This window comes from Dendrobates tinctorius, unplaced genomic scaffold (assembly GCF_039654945.1).
Source record: "Dendrobates tinctorius isolate UK_male_01 unplaced genomic scaffold, ASM3965494v1 ptg000010l, whole genome shotgun sequence".
Classification (NCBI taxonomy): Eukaryota; Metazoa; Chordata; class Amphibia; order Anura; family Dendrobatidae; genus Dendrobates; species Dendrobates tinctorius.
In genome coordinates this window covers 12,222,087-12,235,529 of record NW_027361678.1, presented here as the reverse complement: position 1 = coordinate 12,235,529, position 13,443 = coordinate 12,222,087, and the positions used below count along the sequence as shown (strand labels likewise).

At 47.5% G+C, this 13,443-nt stretch overlaps 1 protein-coding gene across 1 annotated transcript in view; it reads left to right on the top strand.

Annotated features, from left to right (window-relative positions):
* Positions 1-1,251: 1,251 nt before the first annotated feature.
* The window catches only part of TSHR (thyroid stimulating hormone receptor), a 148,642-nt gene continuing 136,450 nt past the window's right edge, over positions 1,252-13,443 (top strand). Inside the window, exons 1-2 of the mRNA XM_073587044.1 lie at positions 1,252-1,810; positions 7,607-7,818. Coding sequence (XP_073443145.1) covers positions 7,655-7,818 — 164 coding nt within the window. The 5' untranslated portion in view covers positions 1,252-1,810; positions 7,607-7,654. The remainder of the gene's footprint in view (positions 1,811-7,606; positions 7,819-13,443) is intronic.

Sequence of the window (13,443 nt, the reverse complement as noted above, 5' to 3'; positions counted from 1 at the left end):
GCCCTGTCATCTCCTTCTGCCCTGTCATCTCCCCCTGCCCTGTCATCTCCTCCTGCCCTGTCATCTCCCCCTGCCCTGTCATCTCCTCCTGCCCCGTCATCTCCTCCTGCCCCTGTCATCTCCCCCTGCCCTGTCATCTCCCCCTGCCCTGTCATCTCCCCCTGCCCCGTCATCTCCTCCTGCCCCGTCATCTCCTCCTGCCCCGTCATCTCCTTCTGCCCCTTTCATCTCCTTCTGCCCTGTCATCTCCCCCTGCCCTGTCATCTCCCCCTGCCCTGTCATCTCCTCCTGCCCCGTCATCTCCTCCTGCCCCTGTCATCTCCCCCTGCCCTGTCATCTCCCCCTGCCCCGTCATCTCCCCCTGCCCCGTCATCTCCTCCTGCCCCGTCATCTCCTCCTGCCCCGTCATCTCCTTCTGCCCCTTTCATCTCCTTCTGCCCTGTCATCTCCTTCTGCCCTGTCATCTCCCCCTGCCCTGTCATCTCCTCCTGCCCTGTCATCTCCCCCTGCCCTGTCATCTCCCCCTGCCCCGTCATCTCCTCCTGCCCCTGTCATCTCCCCCTGCCCTGTCATCTCCCCCTGCCCCGTCATCTCCCCCTGCCCCTGTCATCTCCCCCTGCCCTGTCATCTCCCCCTGCCCCGTCATCTCCCCCTGCCCCGTCATCTCCCCCTGCCCCGTCATCTCCTCCTGCCCCGTCATCTCCTCCTGCCCCGTCATCTCCTCCTGCCCCTGTCATCTCCCCCTGCCCTGTCATCTCCCCCTGCCCTGTCATCTCCCCCTGCCCTGTCATCTCCTCCTGCCCTGTCATCTCCTCCTGCCCTGTCATCTCCCCCTGCCCTGTCATCTCCCCCTGCCCTGTCATCTCCTCCTGCCCTGTCATCTCCCCCGGCCCTGTCATCTCCCCCTGCCCTGTCATCTCCCCCTGCCCTGTCATCTCCTCCTGCCCTGTCATCTCCTCCTGCCCTGTCATCTCCCCCTGCCCTGTCATCTCCCCCTGCCCTGTCATCTCCTCCTGCCCTGTCATCTCCTCCTGCCCTGTCATCTCCCCCTGCCCTGTCATCTCCCCCTGCCCTGTCATCTCCTCCTGCCCTGTCATCTCCCCCGGCCCTGTCATCTCCCCCTGCCCTGTCATCTCCCCCGGCCCTGTCATCTCCTCCTGCCCTGTCATCTCATTGCCTCCTCTGTCGCAGACGCGGCGGTGATGACACTGTGCACACTATGGCGGCACGTTGCAGCATTTGTCCGGTAGCTGCAGACACCTGGCGATGAGCGGTGACATCTTACTCCTCCGGACCGCGTCCTCACACAGCTGCTCTGCGATGTTGAAGCACATTTGGATGATATTCAGGAACTAATCTGAAACATCGAAATTTGGAAAGTAACATTGTGCTGTGCCAGAGAAAGGACGTGAGTGACCGGGTCCCGTGAGCAGCAACAAGGAACTTTTCTCCAAGTCAGTGGCTACATGGACCCCATAATGTTGCCATTCCATAGTGCGCTTCCTGCTGCGACCTGCAGATGGCGCTGCTGTCCTGCTCAGCTGCTGTGATGCCAGGGAGGCTGACACTTGGCTGGTCTGGGACCCCCTCCCCGCAGGCAGCGCAGGGGGAGCTGAGTGTTTATGTGCAAAACGCAACTTGAGTTTTGAAGCAGCACTTGAAGAACTGCAATGAAACCTGAAGAAGCTTCAGAGAGGCTGAGATTTCACAAGACCCCCAACCTGCAGAGCATCTCACCCCAGGGGAGGCAGACCGCAGCAGAGTCCTGTGCCGCTGGCACCGCTGGGCACCGGGAGCAGAGCAGGTACAGGTGTGTATCAGGACAGGAGCAGCCTCCACCATGCTTCAAAGGGAGAAAGAGCCTTGTGTCAGGAAATAGAGAGAATTCCTCTTCTCTGTGGGAACAGCGCGTCCTGCGGTGTAATGTCTCCGCACAGATGGCGTCTCCATTATATGGGGTCACCCCATCAGCATCACCTACTAATGTGTTACCCAGCTCAGACAGACTGCACACAAAGGCTTTACCAAACTTCTCGTTACGGGGAAGTTACAGCATGAAATTATCTCCCAGATCTGTTATAAGATGTGAGTGCAGCCAGCGTTATAATATTCAGGAGCGCAAGCCGCGTCATTATAATATCCAGGGAGCGCTAGTCACAGCGCTATAATAGCCAAGGAGCGCAAGTCACAGTGCTATAATATCCAGGGAGTGAGAGCCATAGCGCTATATTATCCAGGGAGTGAGAGCCACAGCCCTATATTATCCAGGGACTGAGAGCCACAGCGCTATATTATCCAGGGACTGAGAGCCACAGCGCTATAATACCCAGGGAGTGAGAGCCACAGCGCTATAATATCCAGGGAGTGAGAGCCACAGCGCTATATTATCCAGGGACTGAGAGCCACAGCGCTATATTACCCAGGGAGTGAGAGCCACAGCGCTATATTATCCAGGGAGCGCGAGCCACAGCGCTATAATACCCAGGGAGTGAGAGCCACAGCGCTATATTATCCAGGGACTGAGAGCCACAGCGCTATAATATCCAGGGAGTGAGAGCCACAGCGCTATATTATCCAGGGACTGAGAGCCACAGCCCTATATTATCCAGGGACTGAGAGCCACAGCGCTATATTATCCAGGGACTGAGAGCCACAGCGCTATAATATCCAGGGAGTGAGAGCCACAGCGCTATATTATCCAGGGACTGAGAGCCACAGCCCTATATTATCCAGGGACTGAGAGCCACAGCGCTATGTTATCCAGGGACTGAGAGCCGCAGCGCTATAATATCCAGGGAGTGAGAGCCACAGCGCTATATTATCCAGGGACTGAGAGCCACAGCGCTATATTACCCAGGGAGTGAGAGCCACAGCGCTATATTATCCAGGGAGCGCGAGCCACAGCGCTATAATACCCAGGGAGTGAGAGCCACAGCGCTATATTATCCAGGGACTGAGAGCCACAGCGCTATATTACCCAGGGAGTGAGAGCCACAGCGCTATATTATCCAGGGAGCGCGAGCCACAGTGCTATAATATCTAGGGAGTGAGAGCCACAGCGCTATATTATCCAGGAACTGAGAGCCACAGCGCTATATTACCCAGGGAGTGAGAGCCACAGCGCTATATTATCCAGGGAGCGCGAGCCACAGTGCTATAATATCTAGGGAGTGAGAGCCACAGCGCTATATTATCCAGGGAGTGAGAGCCACAGCGCTATAATATCCAGGGAGTGAGAGCCACAGTGCTATATTATCCAGGAAATGCAGCCAGTTCTATAATATCCAGGGAGTGCAGCCAGTGCTATAATATCCAGGAAATGCAGCCAGCGCTATAATATCCAAGGAGTGCCGCCAGCACTATAATATCCAAGGAGTGCAGCCAGTGCTATAATATCCAGGGAGTGCAGCCAGCGCTATAATATTCAGGGAGTGCAGTCAGCACTATAATATCCGGGGAGTGCAGCCAGCGCTATAATATCCAGGGAGCACAGCCAGCGCTATAATATTCAGGGAGTGCAGTCAGCACTATAATATCCAGGGAGTGCAGTCAGCGCTATATCTATGGAACGTGAGCCACAGCGCTATAGTATCCAAGGAGTGCTAGCTAAAGCTCTCTGATATCTAGGGAGTGCGAGCAACTGCACTATAATATCCAGGGAGTGTGAGCCGCAGCACTATAATATCCAGGGAGTGAGAGCCACAGCACTATAATATCCAGGGAGTGAGAGCCACAGCGCTATAACATCCAGGGAGTGAGAGCCACAGCGCTATAATATCCAGGGAGTGAGAGCCATAGCGCTATAATATCCAGGGAGTGAGAGCCACAGCACTATAATATCTAGGGAGTGAGAGCCACAGCGCTATAATATCCAGGGAGTGAGAGCCACAGCGCTATAATATCCAGGGAGTGAGAGCCATAGGCTATAATATCCAGGGAGTGAGAGCCACAGCACTATAATATCCAGGGAGTGCAGCCAGCGCTATAATATCCAGGGAGTGCAGTCAGCGCTATAATATCTATGGAACGTGAGCCACAGCGCTATGATATCCAAGGAGTGCTAGCTACAGCTCTCTGATATCTAGGGAGTGCGAGCAGCTGCACTATAATATCCAGGGAGTGTGAGCCGCAGCACTATAATATCCAGGGAGTGTGAGCCGCAGCACTATAATATCCAGGGAGTGTGAGCCACAGCACTATAATATCCAGGGAGTGAGAGCCATAGCGCTATAATATCCAGGGAGTGAGAGCCACAGCGCTATAATATCCAGGGAGTGAGAGCCACAGCGCTATAATATCCAGGGAGTGAGAGCCGCAGCACTATAATATCCAGGGAGTGTGAGCCGCAGCACTATAATATCCAGGGAGTGTGAGCCACAGCACTATAATATCCAGGGAGTGTGAGCCATAGCGCTATAATATCCAGGGAGTGAGAGCCACAGCGCTATAATATCCAGGGAGTGAGAGCCACAGCGCTATAATATCCAGGGAGTGAGAGCCATAGCGCTATAATATCCAGGGAGTGAGAGCCACAGCGCTATAATATCCAGGGAGTGAGAGCCATAGCACTATAATATCCAGGGAGTGAGAGCCACAGCCCTATAATATGCAGGGAGCGTGCACAAAGAGCACTATAATACCCAGGGAGAGTAATGTCTAGAGAGCCAAGTCTTTTTCACACGTGCTGTTGCTTAGTTCTATTTCTCCCATTCTGTAGATGTACGGTAATTTTTGTTTTTCTTGTCCAGATGTAGAATCTTACATTTCTCCCTGTTAGGTACCATTCTATTAGTCGCTGCCCATTGTTCAAGCTTAACTATATCCTTCTGAATCCTTTCTCCTCTAGTGTTAGCTATCCCTCCTAACTTTGCATCATCCTCAAATTTGATGAGTTTACCTTCAGTTCCCTTATCTAGATCATTTGTAAAAAATGTTGACTAACACTGTGGCCAGGGCAGAGCCTTGTGGTACCCACTTGAAATACTCTTCCAATTGGATGTGCAACCATTTATTACCACTCTTTGACTACGATCACTGAGCCAGTTATGAATCCACCTAACTGTAGCCTTGTCAGTCGCATACTTGGTCATTTTTTCAAGAAGGATAGCGTGATGGTGTGATATGGTGTGTAGGGTATCAATCTGTCTATATTCATATTTTTACTGATTTTCGGAGTGTTGCCTTGTTGCTCTGTCTGATTCCGTGTATCCCCTCTAATGTGATGACACAGAATTTCATGTTAATTATCCAGACGTCTGTTTTCAGTAGGTGAAGAACCATAGACTGTTGTCATGAGTTTTAAAATGTTGTTTTTGATATTTTTGAATAGCTGCGGCTTGCCTCTTATATCAGCTGCTATAGAGAATTGTCTGCTCTCTTTGCAAGACAGGGATGCAACATCATTGAACAATCAATATCTGATAATATGTTGATTAACTATTGTGTGGACTCTGTGGCTTGTTGACTTGCAGAACAGAGAACAAACTATGCATATTGACTAAATACTCAAACAAGCCTCCTGTGGAGGATGACCTAAAACACAAATTTGGGTGTAAAGAGAAATTTTCTCTCTCTATATGAGGACAGACAAATGGATAGATCCTGTGTGGGATACTGAGGCTACGGCAAGCTCCCTAGAAAGACTTGGAGAAACCGGGATTGCCATGGAAATACTGCTGGAGCAGCCTGTGTGGAGAAGTATCTGGAGCCGCACTGCCATATCGATCTTTAAGTGGAGGATTGTGACTCTCATCTCCCAGGGCATTAATCTCGTTACTGGACTATATCCGTGTTCCTGGACTATTTTACCCTTTATGTGGTGGATTGTTTTTTGGACCTTTCCGTTTGCATGTAATAAAGGTTCTTGGGACTGTTCACTCATCTCTCACTCTGTTTGATTGTGTAATACTGGAGTAGGACCCTGTGAGAGATAGTATGAGATACTTTATCAAATGCTTTGATGAAGTCGAGATATACTATATTTACCACATTCCCCAGATCCACCCAGTCAGTGAGTCCATCATAGAAGGAAATTAGATTAGTCTGGCATGACTTGTTTGCTATAAACCCATACTGGCTCTGGTTAATTACTGTATTCTTATCCAAGTACTCATACATGCAGTATAATAACTTGTTTAAAGATCTTTCCTGTTATTGAAGTAAGGCTCACTGGCCTGTAATTTCCTGGCTCCATCTTCTTTCCTTTTTGAAGATAGGGACAACATTTGTCCTTCTCCAATCTTCTGGGACTTCTCCTGTTTTCCAGAATTTTTCAAAGGTTCTGGCTAGTAGTTCTGCAGTTTCCTCCACTAACTCTTTCAGTACCATAGGATGTTATTCATCTGGACAAGGAGATTTAAATTCATGTAAATTGGCTCAATGTTCTCTCACCACCTCTCTGTTTATACATAGTGTGGATTCTTTCATTTCTTTTAGGACACTGAGGATCAGTTAATGTTACATTTTTTTTTAGAGAACAAAGATGCAAAATAGGAATTTAAAAGTTCGGCTTTCTCAACATTATTTTTGACCACTTCACCCATTTCATCCTGTAAAAATCCTATAGCATCTTTGACTTTTCTTTTGCTTTGACATACCCCAAAATCCATTTTTGCTGCTTTTAGTCTCCCTTGCAAGCCTCACCTCATTACTGGCTTTAGCTCTTCTAACGCTTGCCCTGCGTTCCCTGCAGACAGCATTATATTCTTTAGATATGCCTCCCTCTTTCTATTTGATATACATTTTTTTTCCTTTTTAACAAGTTGATAAGTTCTGTGTTCATCCATCCTGGTCTCTTTAAATGCTTCCAGTTCTTCCTTCTTTTCTGGATTGTTACCGAGTGCGAGCCACGGCATTGTAATATCCAGGGAGTGCGAGGCTGCATCATTATAATATCCAGTGAGTGTGATCCACATCGTTATGATATCCAGTGAGTGCAAGCCTCAGCGTTATAATATTCAGTGAGTGCGAGCCACCTCGTTATAATATGCAGTGAGTGCGAGCCGCAGCGTTATAATATCCAGTGAGTGCGAGCCACAGCGTTATAATATGCCGTGAGTGCGAGCCGCAGCGTTATAATATCCAGTGAGTGCGAGCCACAGCGTTATAATATCCAGGGAGTGCGAGCCACAGTTTTATAATATCCAGGGAGTGCAAGCCGCATCATTATAATATCCAGAGAGTGCGAGCCGCAGTGTTATAATATCCAGGGAGGCAAGCCGCATCATTATAATATCCAGGGAGTACAAGCAATATCGTTATAATATCCAGGGAGTACAAGCCACAGCGTTATAACATCAAGGGAGTGCGAGCAGCAGTTTTATAATGTCCGGGGTACTGTCTGCTGAGCTGCTGTATCTAATCCTTTCATTTGTGATATTGTCAACTAGATACAGCAGTTTAAGTCTATTGAGCGCGATGCTAAGCCACACAGTCTAATCCTGTGATGTATGATGTATCTCATGAGCTACATAGGTAAAATGTTTCTAAGTGTTGCGATTTCCAGGGCAGGTGTAATGGTGGAGACATGATTCAGAGTGTAGGTGCAGCACAGGAGAAGTCAAGGATCTGTGCTGATACAATGTCTGTCTGTGCTTCTGATCTACAGGGTAAAGAGCCGTTGTTATAACGCCTCATGTGACTGCCAGTGTCAGAGATGCGACAGGATCTGTCTCTCTTCCTATTGTCCCTATTCCTCCTGGAAGACGGCTCGACCGGGAGCTGCCCGGACAACTGCAAATGTGAGAAGGAGCCGAGTCACAGCGTCACCTGCAGGAACCGCTTCACCATGCCTCAGCTGCCGCTCAACACTGAGATCCTGTAAGTACCCGACTGCTACAATAGTCCACAGATCGTACAGTCGTGGCCAGAAATTCTCAGACTGACACCAGTTTTGCTTTTCACAATGTTGCTGCTTCAGGTTTTATAATTAATTTTAGACTGTTCCAGAGAGTCTTCAGTTGATTTACAATAAATTGCAGTCATCGCCATAAAAATGTATTCAAAACAAAAAAATATTGTCACTGAACTTCATCCCTGCCACAAGGTGACCAGCTTAAATTATGTCAAAGATCTTCTTAGCTCAGGAGAAAGTGTTACCAAGGACAAGGCAGCTGATGTCACTCTGTCATGCTGTTTGGATTATAAGAGTATCCTGGTGGCTTTACTCAAGCGCTGGTGCCTAAAGGCCCCGTCTCACTAAGCAATCTCGGTAGCGAGATCGCTGCTGAGTCACAACTTCTGAGTCACAACATTCTCTTCTTCTGTTAACCTCCGATGCAACATGAGCACTAATCATTGCTTTGAATCAAAAGGGCTTTACAGGCAAGAGCATTGCTTCTAGCAAGATTGCCCCTAAATCAACCATTAATCAAATTATCAAGAACTTCAAAGATACAAGTTCAATTACGATAAAGAAGACTTAAAGGAACCCAAGAAAGTCCAGTAAATGCCAGTAACATCTCCTAAAAAGGATTCAGTTTAGGTCTAGTGCAGAGCTTGCTCTAGAATGGCAGCAGGCTGGTGTCAGTACATCTGCAAACAGCGAGGCAAAGGTTTTTAGAGGCTGTCTGGTGTCAATAGGGCAACAAATAAGCTGATTCACTCTAAGAAAAACTAATAGACTAACATTCAGCAGGAAGCGCAAGGATTGGGCTGAAGAGGATGGGGGTGTGTTAACACAGCATTTAATCTTAATTATCTAGACGTCTATTTTCAGTACATCAAGACAGAGACTTTTATCTTTATGTTGACTTTTCAGTTTAGGTGTTTGTTCTTTGGTTGGTCAAGAAAGGCAGACTATTATTCGTATGAGCCTGAATGTGACTCTGGAATTGATGTTTGTTGTAACATATTGTGTTGTTATCCTGGATGACAGAGACACAAGGTAATTGAATAATAGATTTTTGTTAATATGGTGATTACACATTGTAACAGGCTAGCTAGCTTCTTGACACAATATGCGAGAGTTTCTCATCCATGGAGTGCCACAACTCTGTTGTCCGAATACCCAGGGCCAGGGGCTTCTTCCCTGTGCCTAATGCTAAGGGCATCCTAGCTATCCCTGCTTTTCAGATTACCTCTGATGATGAAGACATTGGGGCCACCTACCTTGCTGACCTCCTAAATCAGCCCTTATCTGTCCCCCTCCCCCACCCAAACTAACAAGGAATGATGCACAGGGATAAATGAAAATAACAAACATACAAGTATGCACTCACAGACAAGAATGGAACACCAGGGAGAAAAGGGTGGTAAACAATATAGGAGAGGAAAAGGAGTCGCACATAGCAGAAACACCAAGCAACAATCGCAGATCAAAACTCAAAACACCTCTACCAACAACCGACTCTGTCACTCTGCACAACACCGTACAGAACTAATACTGGTAATTCAGAATTCTAGAGGCAAGTACTGTATATATATAGAAGAGGAGAGAGGCCAATACTGAACAGCTGAGACTATCAATCCTGGAAAAATTTAGAGACTCTAAGCTGAACAGATTAACCCCTGCACTGCTAACAGAAAATGAAAGGAAGTCGTTCCAGCTCCTTAAAATTTATAGTCTTAATTGGTCCTTATTAAAACATAGCAAATAGCCCAAAAAATCCTTATATCAGATGGATGCAAACATAGCAAAAAAGGGGTCTAGTTATGTGTTTCGATCTTGAAGAGATCTTTGGCACGGCTAAAATCAATGTACCAGCACGAAGGCTTTATAAAGCCAATGGACCTATCAGATAAATTTCATTTGTCATGTGATTCTTTTTCAGGTCCTGCCAGAGATATATATATATATATATATATATATATATATATATACACTCACTGGCCACTTTATTAGGTACACCTGTCCAACTGTGTGTTAAGACTTAATTTCTAATCAGCCAATCACATGGCGGCAACTCAGTGCATTTAGGCATGTAGACATGGTCAAGACAATCTCCTGCAGTTCAAACCGAGCATCAGTATGGGGAAGAAAGGTGATTTGAGTGCCTTTGAACGTGGCATGATTGTTGGTGCCAGAAGGGCTGGTCTGAGAATTTCAGAAACTGCTGATCTACTGGGATTTTCACGCACAACCATCTCTAGGGTTTACAGAGAATGGTCCGAAAAAGAAAAAAAATCCAGTGAGCGGCAGTTCTGTGGCCGGAAATGCCATGTTGATGCCAGAGGTCAGAGGAGAATGGGCAGACTGGTTCGAGCTGATAGAAAGGCAACAGTGACTCAAATTGCCACCCGTTACAACCAAGGTAGGCAGAAGAGCATCTCTGAACGCACAGTGCGTCGAACTTTGAGGCAGATGGGCTACAGCAGCAGAAGACCACACTGGGTACCACTCCTCTCAGCTAAGAACAGGAAACTGAGGCTACAATTTGCACAAGCTCATCGAAATTGGACAGTAGAAGATTGGAAAAACGTTGCCTGGTCTGATGAGTCTCGATTTCTGCTGCGACATTCGGATGGTAGGGTCAGAATTTGGCGTAAACAACATGAAAGCATGGATCCATCCTGCCTTGTATCAACGGTTCAGGCTGGTGGTGGTGGTGTCATGGTGTGGGGAATTTTTTCTGGGCACTCTTTGGGCCCCTTGGTACCAATTGAGCATCGTTGCAACGCCACAGCCTACCTGAGTATTGTTGCTGACCATGTCCATCCCTTTATGACCACAATGTACCCAACATCTTATGGCTACTTTCAGCAGGATAATGCGCCATGTCATAAAGCTCAAATCATCTCAGATTGGTTTCTTGAACATGACAATGAGTTTACTGTACTCAAATGGCCTCCTCAGTCACCAGATCTCAATCCAATAGAGCATCTTTAGGATGTGGTGGAACGGGAGATTCGCATCAGGGATGTGCAGCCGACAAATCTGCGCCAACTGTGTGATGCCATCATGTCAATATGGTCCAAAATCTCTGAGGAATGCTTCCAGCACCTTGTTGAATCTCTGCCACGAAGAATTGAGGCAGTTCTGAAGGCAAAAGGGGGTCCAACCCCTTACTAGCATGGTGTACCTAATAAAGTGGCCAGTGAGTGTGTATATATATATATATATATAAAATGCAGATCATAAACTCATACATTGTACCATCATGCTGTGAGCATGATATTATACACTTAACATTAAAGTATAATAAGAAAAGGTTTAAAATGTAAAAAGAAGGAAATAAGATTGGAAATTTTATTTCCTTCAATAGTGAGACATAATTTCATTCCTCTTATTTAGGCTGTTAGGATATCTAGTTTCCAAATTATAAATCCAATATGCCACATTCGTGAGGAGACGTCTTTTAACGGAAAACAGATATTAAAATTATTGGTATTAATATACTTTACAAATTTGGGTATGGCAGACACATCGCCCCCATATTATGAGGATATCGTCGATGTATCTGCCATACCAAATAAGATCATGAGCAACTGGATTATCTTCCGAATAGATGTAATTACATTCCCAAAAGGCCATTGTGAGATTTGCCAATGATGGAGAGTATTTCGCCCCATCAAGATCGAAACGCGTCGCTAGACCCCCTTTTTTGCTATGTTTGCATCCACGTGATATAAGGGTTTCTTTGGCTATTTGCTATGTTTTAATAAGGACCAATAAAGACTATAAATTTTAAGGAGCTGGCACGACTTCCTTTCATTTTCCTGAATACCTTACGTCCCATCAAGTCGAAGTTCCGAGCACCTGTGGCTGTCTCACTTTGTTTTCATTGTGACTGCTAATAGAAACCTGCACGATTTAAAATGATGGTGAAGTGCTTCTAATCAGTGCAGGAGTAGGATAAATCAGATGCTGTGGTCTTCTGGCTCCTCTCTGTTACAGTAAACCCATGACATGAAGGGGCACACTAACAATGTGTGCTGTCTTCTCATCCATGGAGGGGGCTCACTCACAATGTGCAAGGGCTTTTCACCCAAGGAGGTGGCCACTTACAATGTGTGGGGGCATCTCATCCATGGAGGGTGTGAAAACACGAGGGTCAGTGGGTGCTTTCGTCCGCTGGTCCGGCTGGACCAGGGCTCATCCCACTGAATGCACCCTCTCCTTTCCCTTGGGCAGAATAGTATTCAGACAACACAGGGTGAACGTAAAAAAGTGTAGAAATACTTTATTGAACCACCAAACAGACAATAACACATAGAACAGTCCCAGCACAATACCCAAGATGGTGCAAAATTGCAGAGTCTCACTCTTCCTCTGGCTTGCTGGGATTAGAGTAGCCATGACTTCAGGGCTTCCAGGGCTGATTAGTGACTACACCCACCTGTGACACCCACAGAGTGGAGGCAATGACAAGCTTAGGAAGCTGACAGTCCACTGAGGTACAAGGCCAGGTGACTTGATTGTCCCAACCTGGCTTCTCCAAAAGTCTCCATAGGGCCAGGTGGTCCCAACCTGGCTACTTATTAAGTCTTTATGGAGCCAGGTGACCGTAGGTACCCAAATTGGCTTCTCCGAACTTCTCTATGGGGCCAGGTGACTTGGGAGTCAAAACCTGGCTTATCTAAATGTCTCCATGGGTTAAGTGATGGTCAATGGAGCAGATCTATATACCTACACTTAGGGCTGTGCGTCAGAAATGGTAGCTCTGTACCTGAGCGGGCCCCTTGCACTTCTGGGTGGGCTCTGGCGGGTCACCCGACGCCCTTCACTGGCCATTGGGGGTGTCACCTTCGAGGGGCAGAGCTTTCGGGGGGTGTTCGCTTTGTCCAGATGTTGAATTCTAGGAGATACACTCCTAATGTTGCTAGGAGGCAGGACGCTGCTCCCAGCAATTATGCTGTGTGGGGACACTGGGTCCCCTGGTTTTAGCTGCAGCCAGCTGGTGCAGGACACTGTACCTTTCTAGGGCAGTTAGATCCCTCAAGTCTTCTCTCCACTCCTCTGGTGTCTTTGATCTGCGGCACAGAGGTGGCATTGCCCCAGCATGGTCCAAGTGACTGCAGGGGACAGATATAAACCTGCCATTTCCTCCATTGTTGATGATTATTCCAGTTCTGGTGGGCAGTTACGGTCAGTGTTCTGTGCTTCTCAGGAGGTGCATGCTTTGGTGCCTGTGCTCGGTTTATCACTGCTCACCTTAGTTCATGTAGTTGCGCTGCAGTCTTTTGGTTTTGTTGTGTTTCCCCTTGCCAGGACCAGGAGGCGGGTGAAGAGTATACCCAGCCATCTGTGTGCTCAGCAGTGCGACGGCTAGCATCAAGTGTGACCTACTGGATCATCCCTGACCCCGGCACTCACAATCAGATCTGTAACAGTGTATCACTACTCTCATCCAGGGCCGCCATCAGGGAATTACTGCCCTGACTGGCGTATGGGGCCCAATAATCAGAGGAGGCCCGCATCAGGTCCTGTCTCTTCTGTACATTGGGCCCAAGCGGCAGGATTCTGCCGGTGAAGTAACCAAACCTGCGTCCAAGACGTAGGTTCTG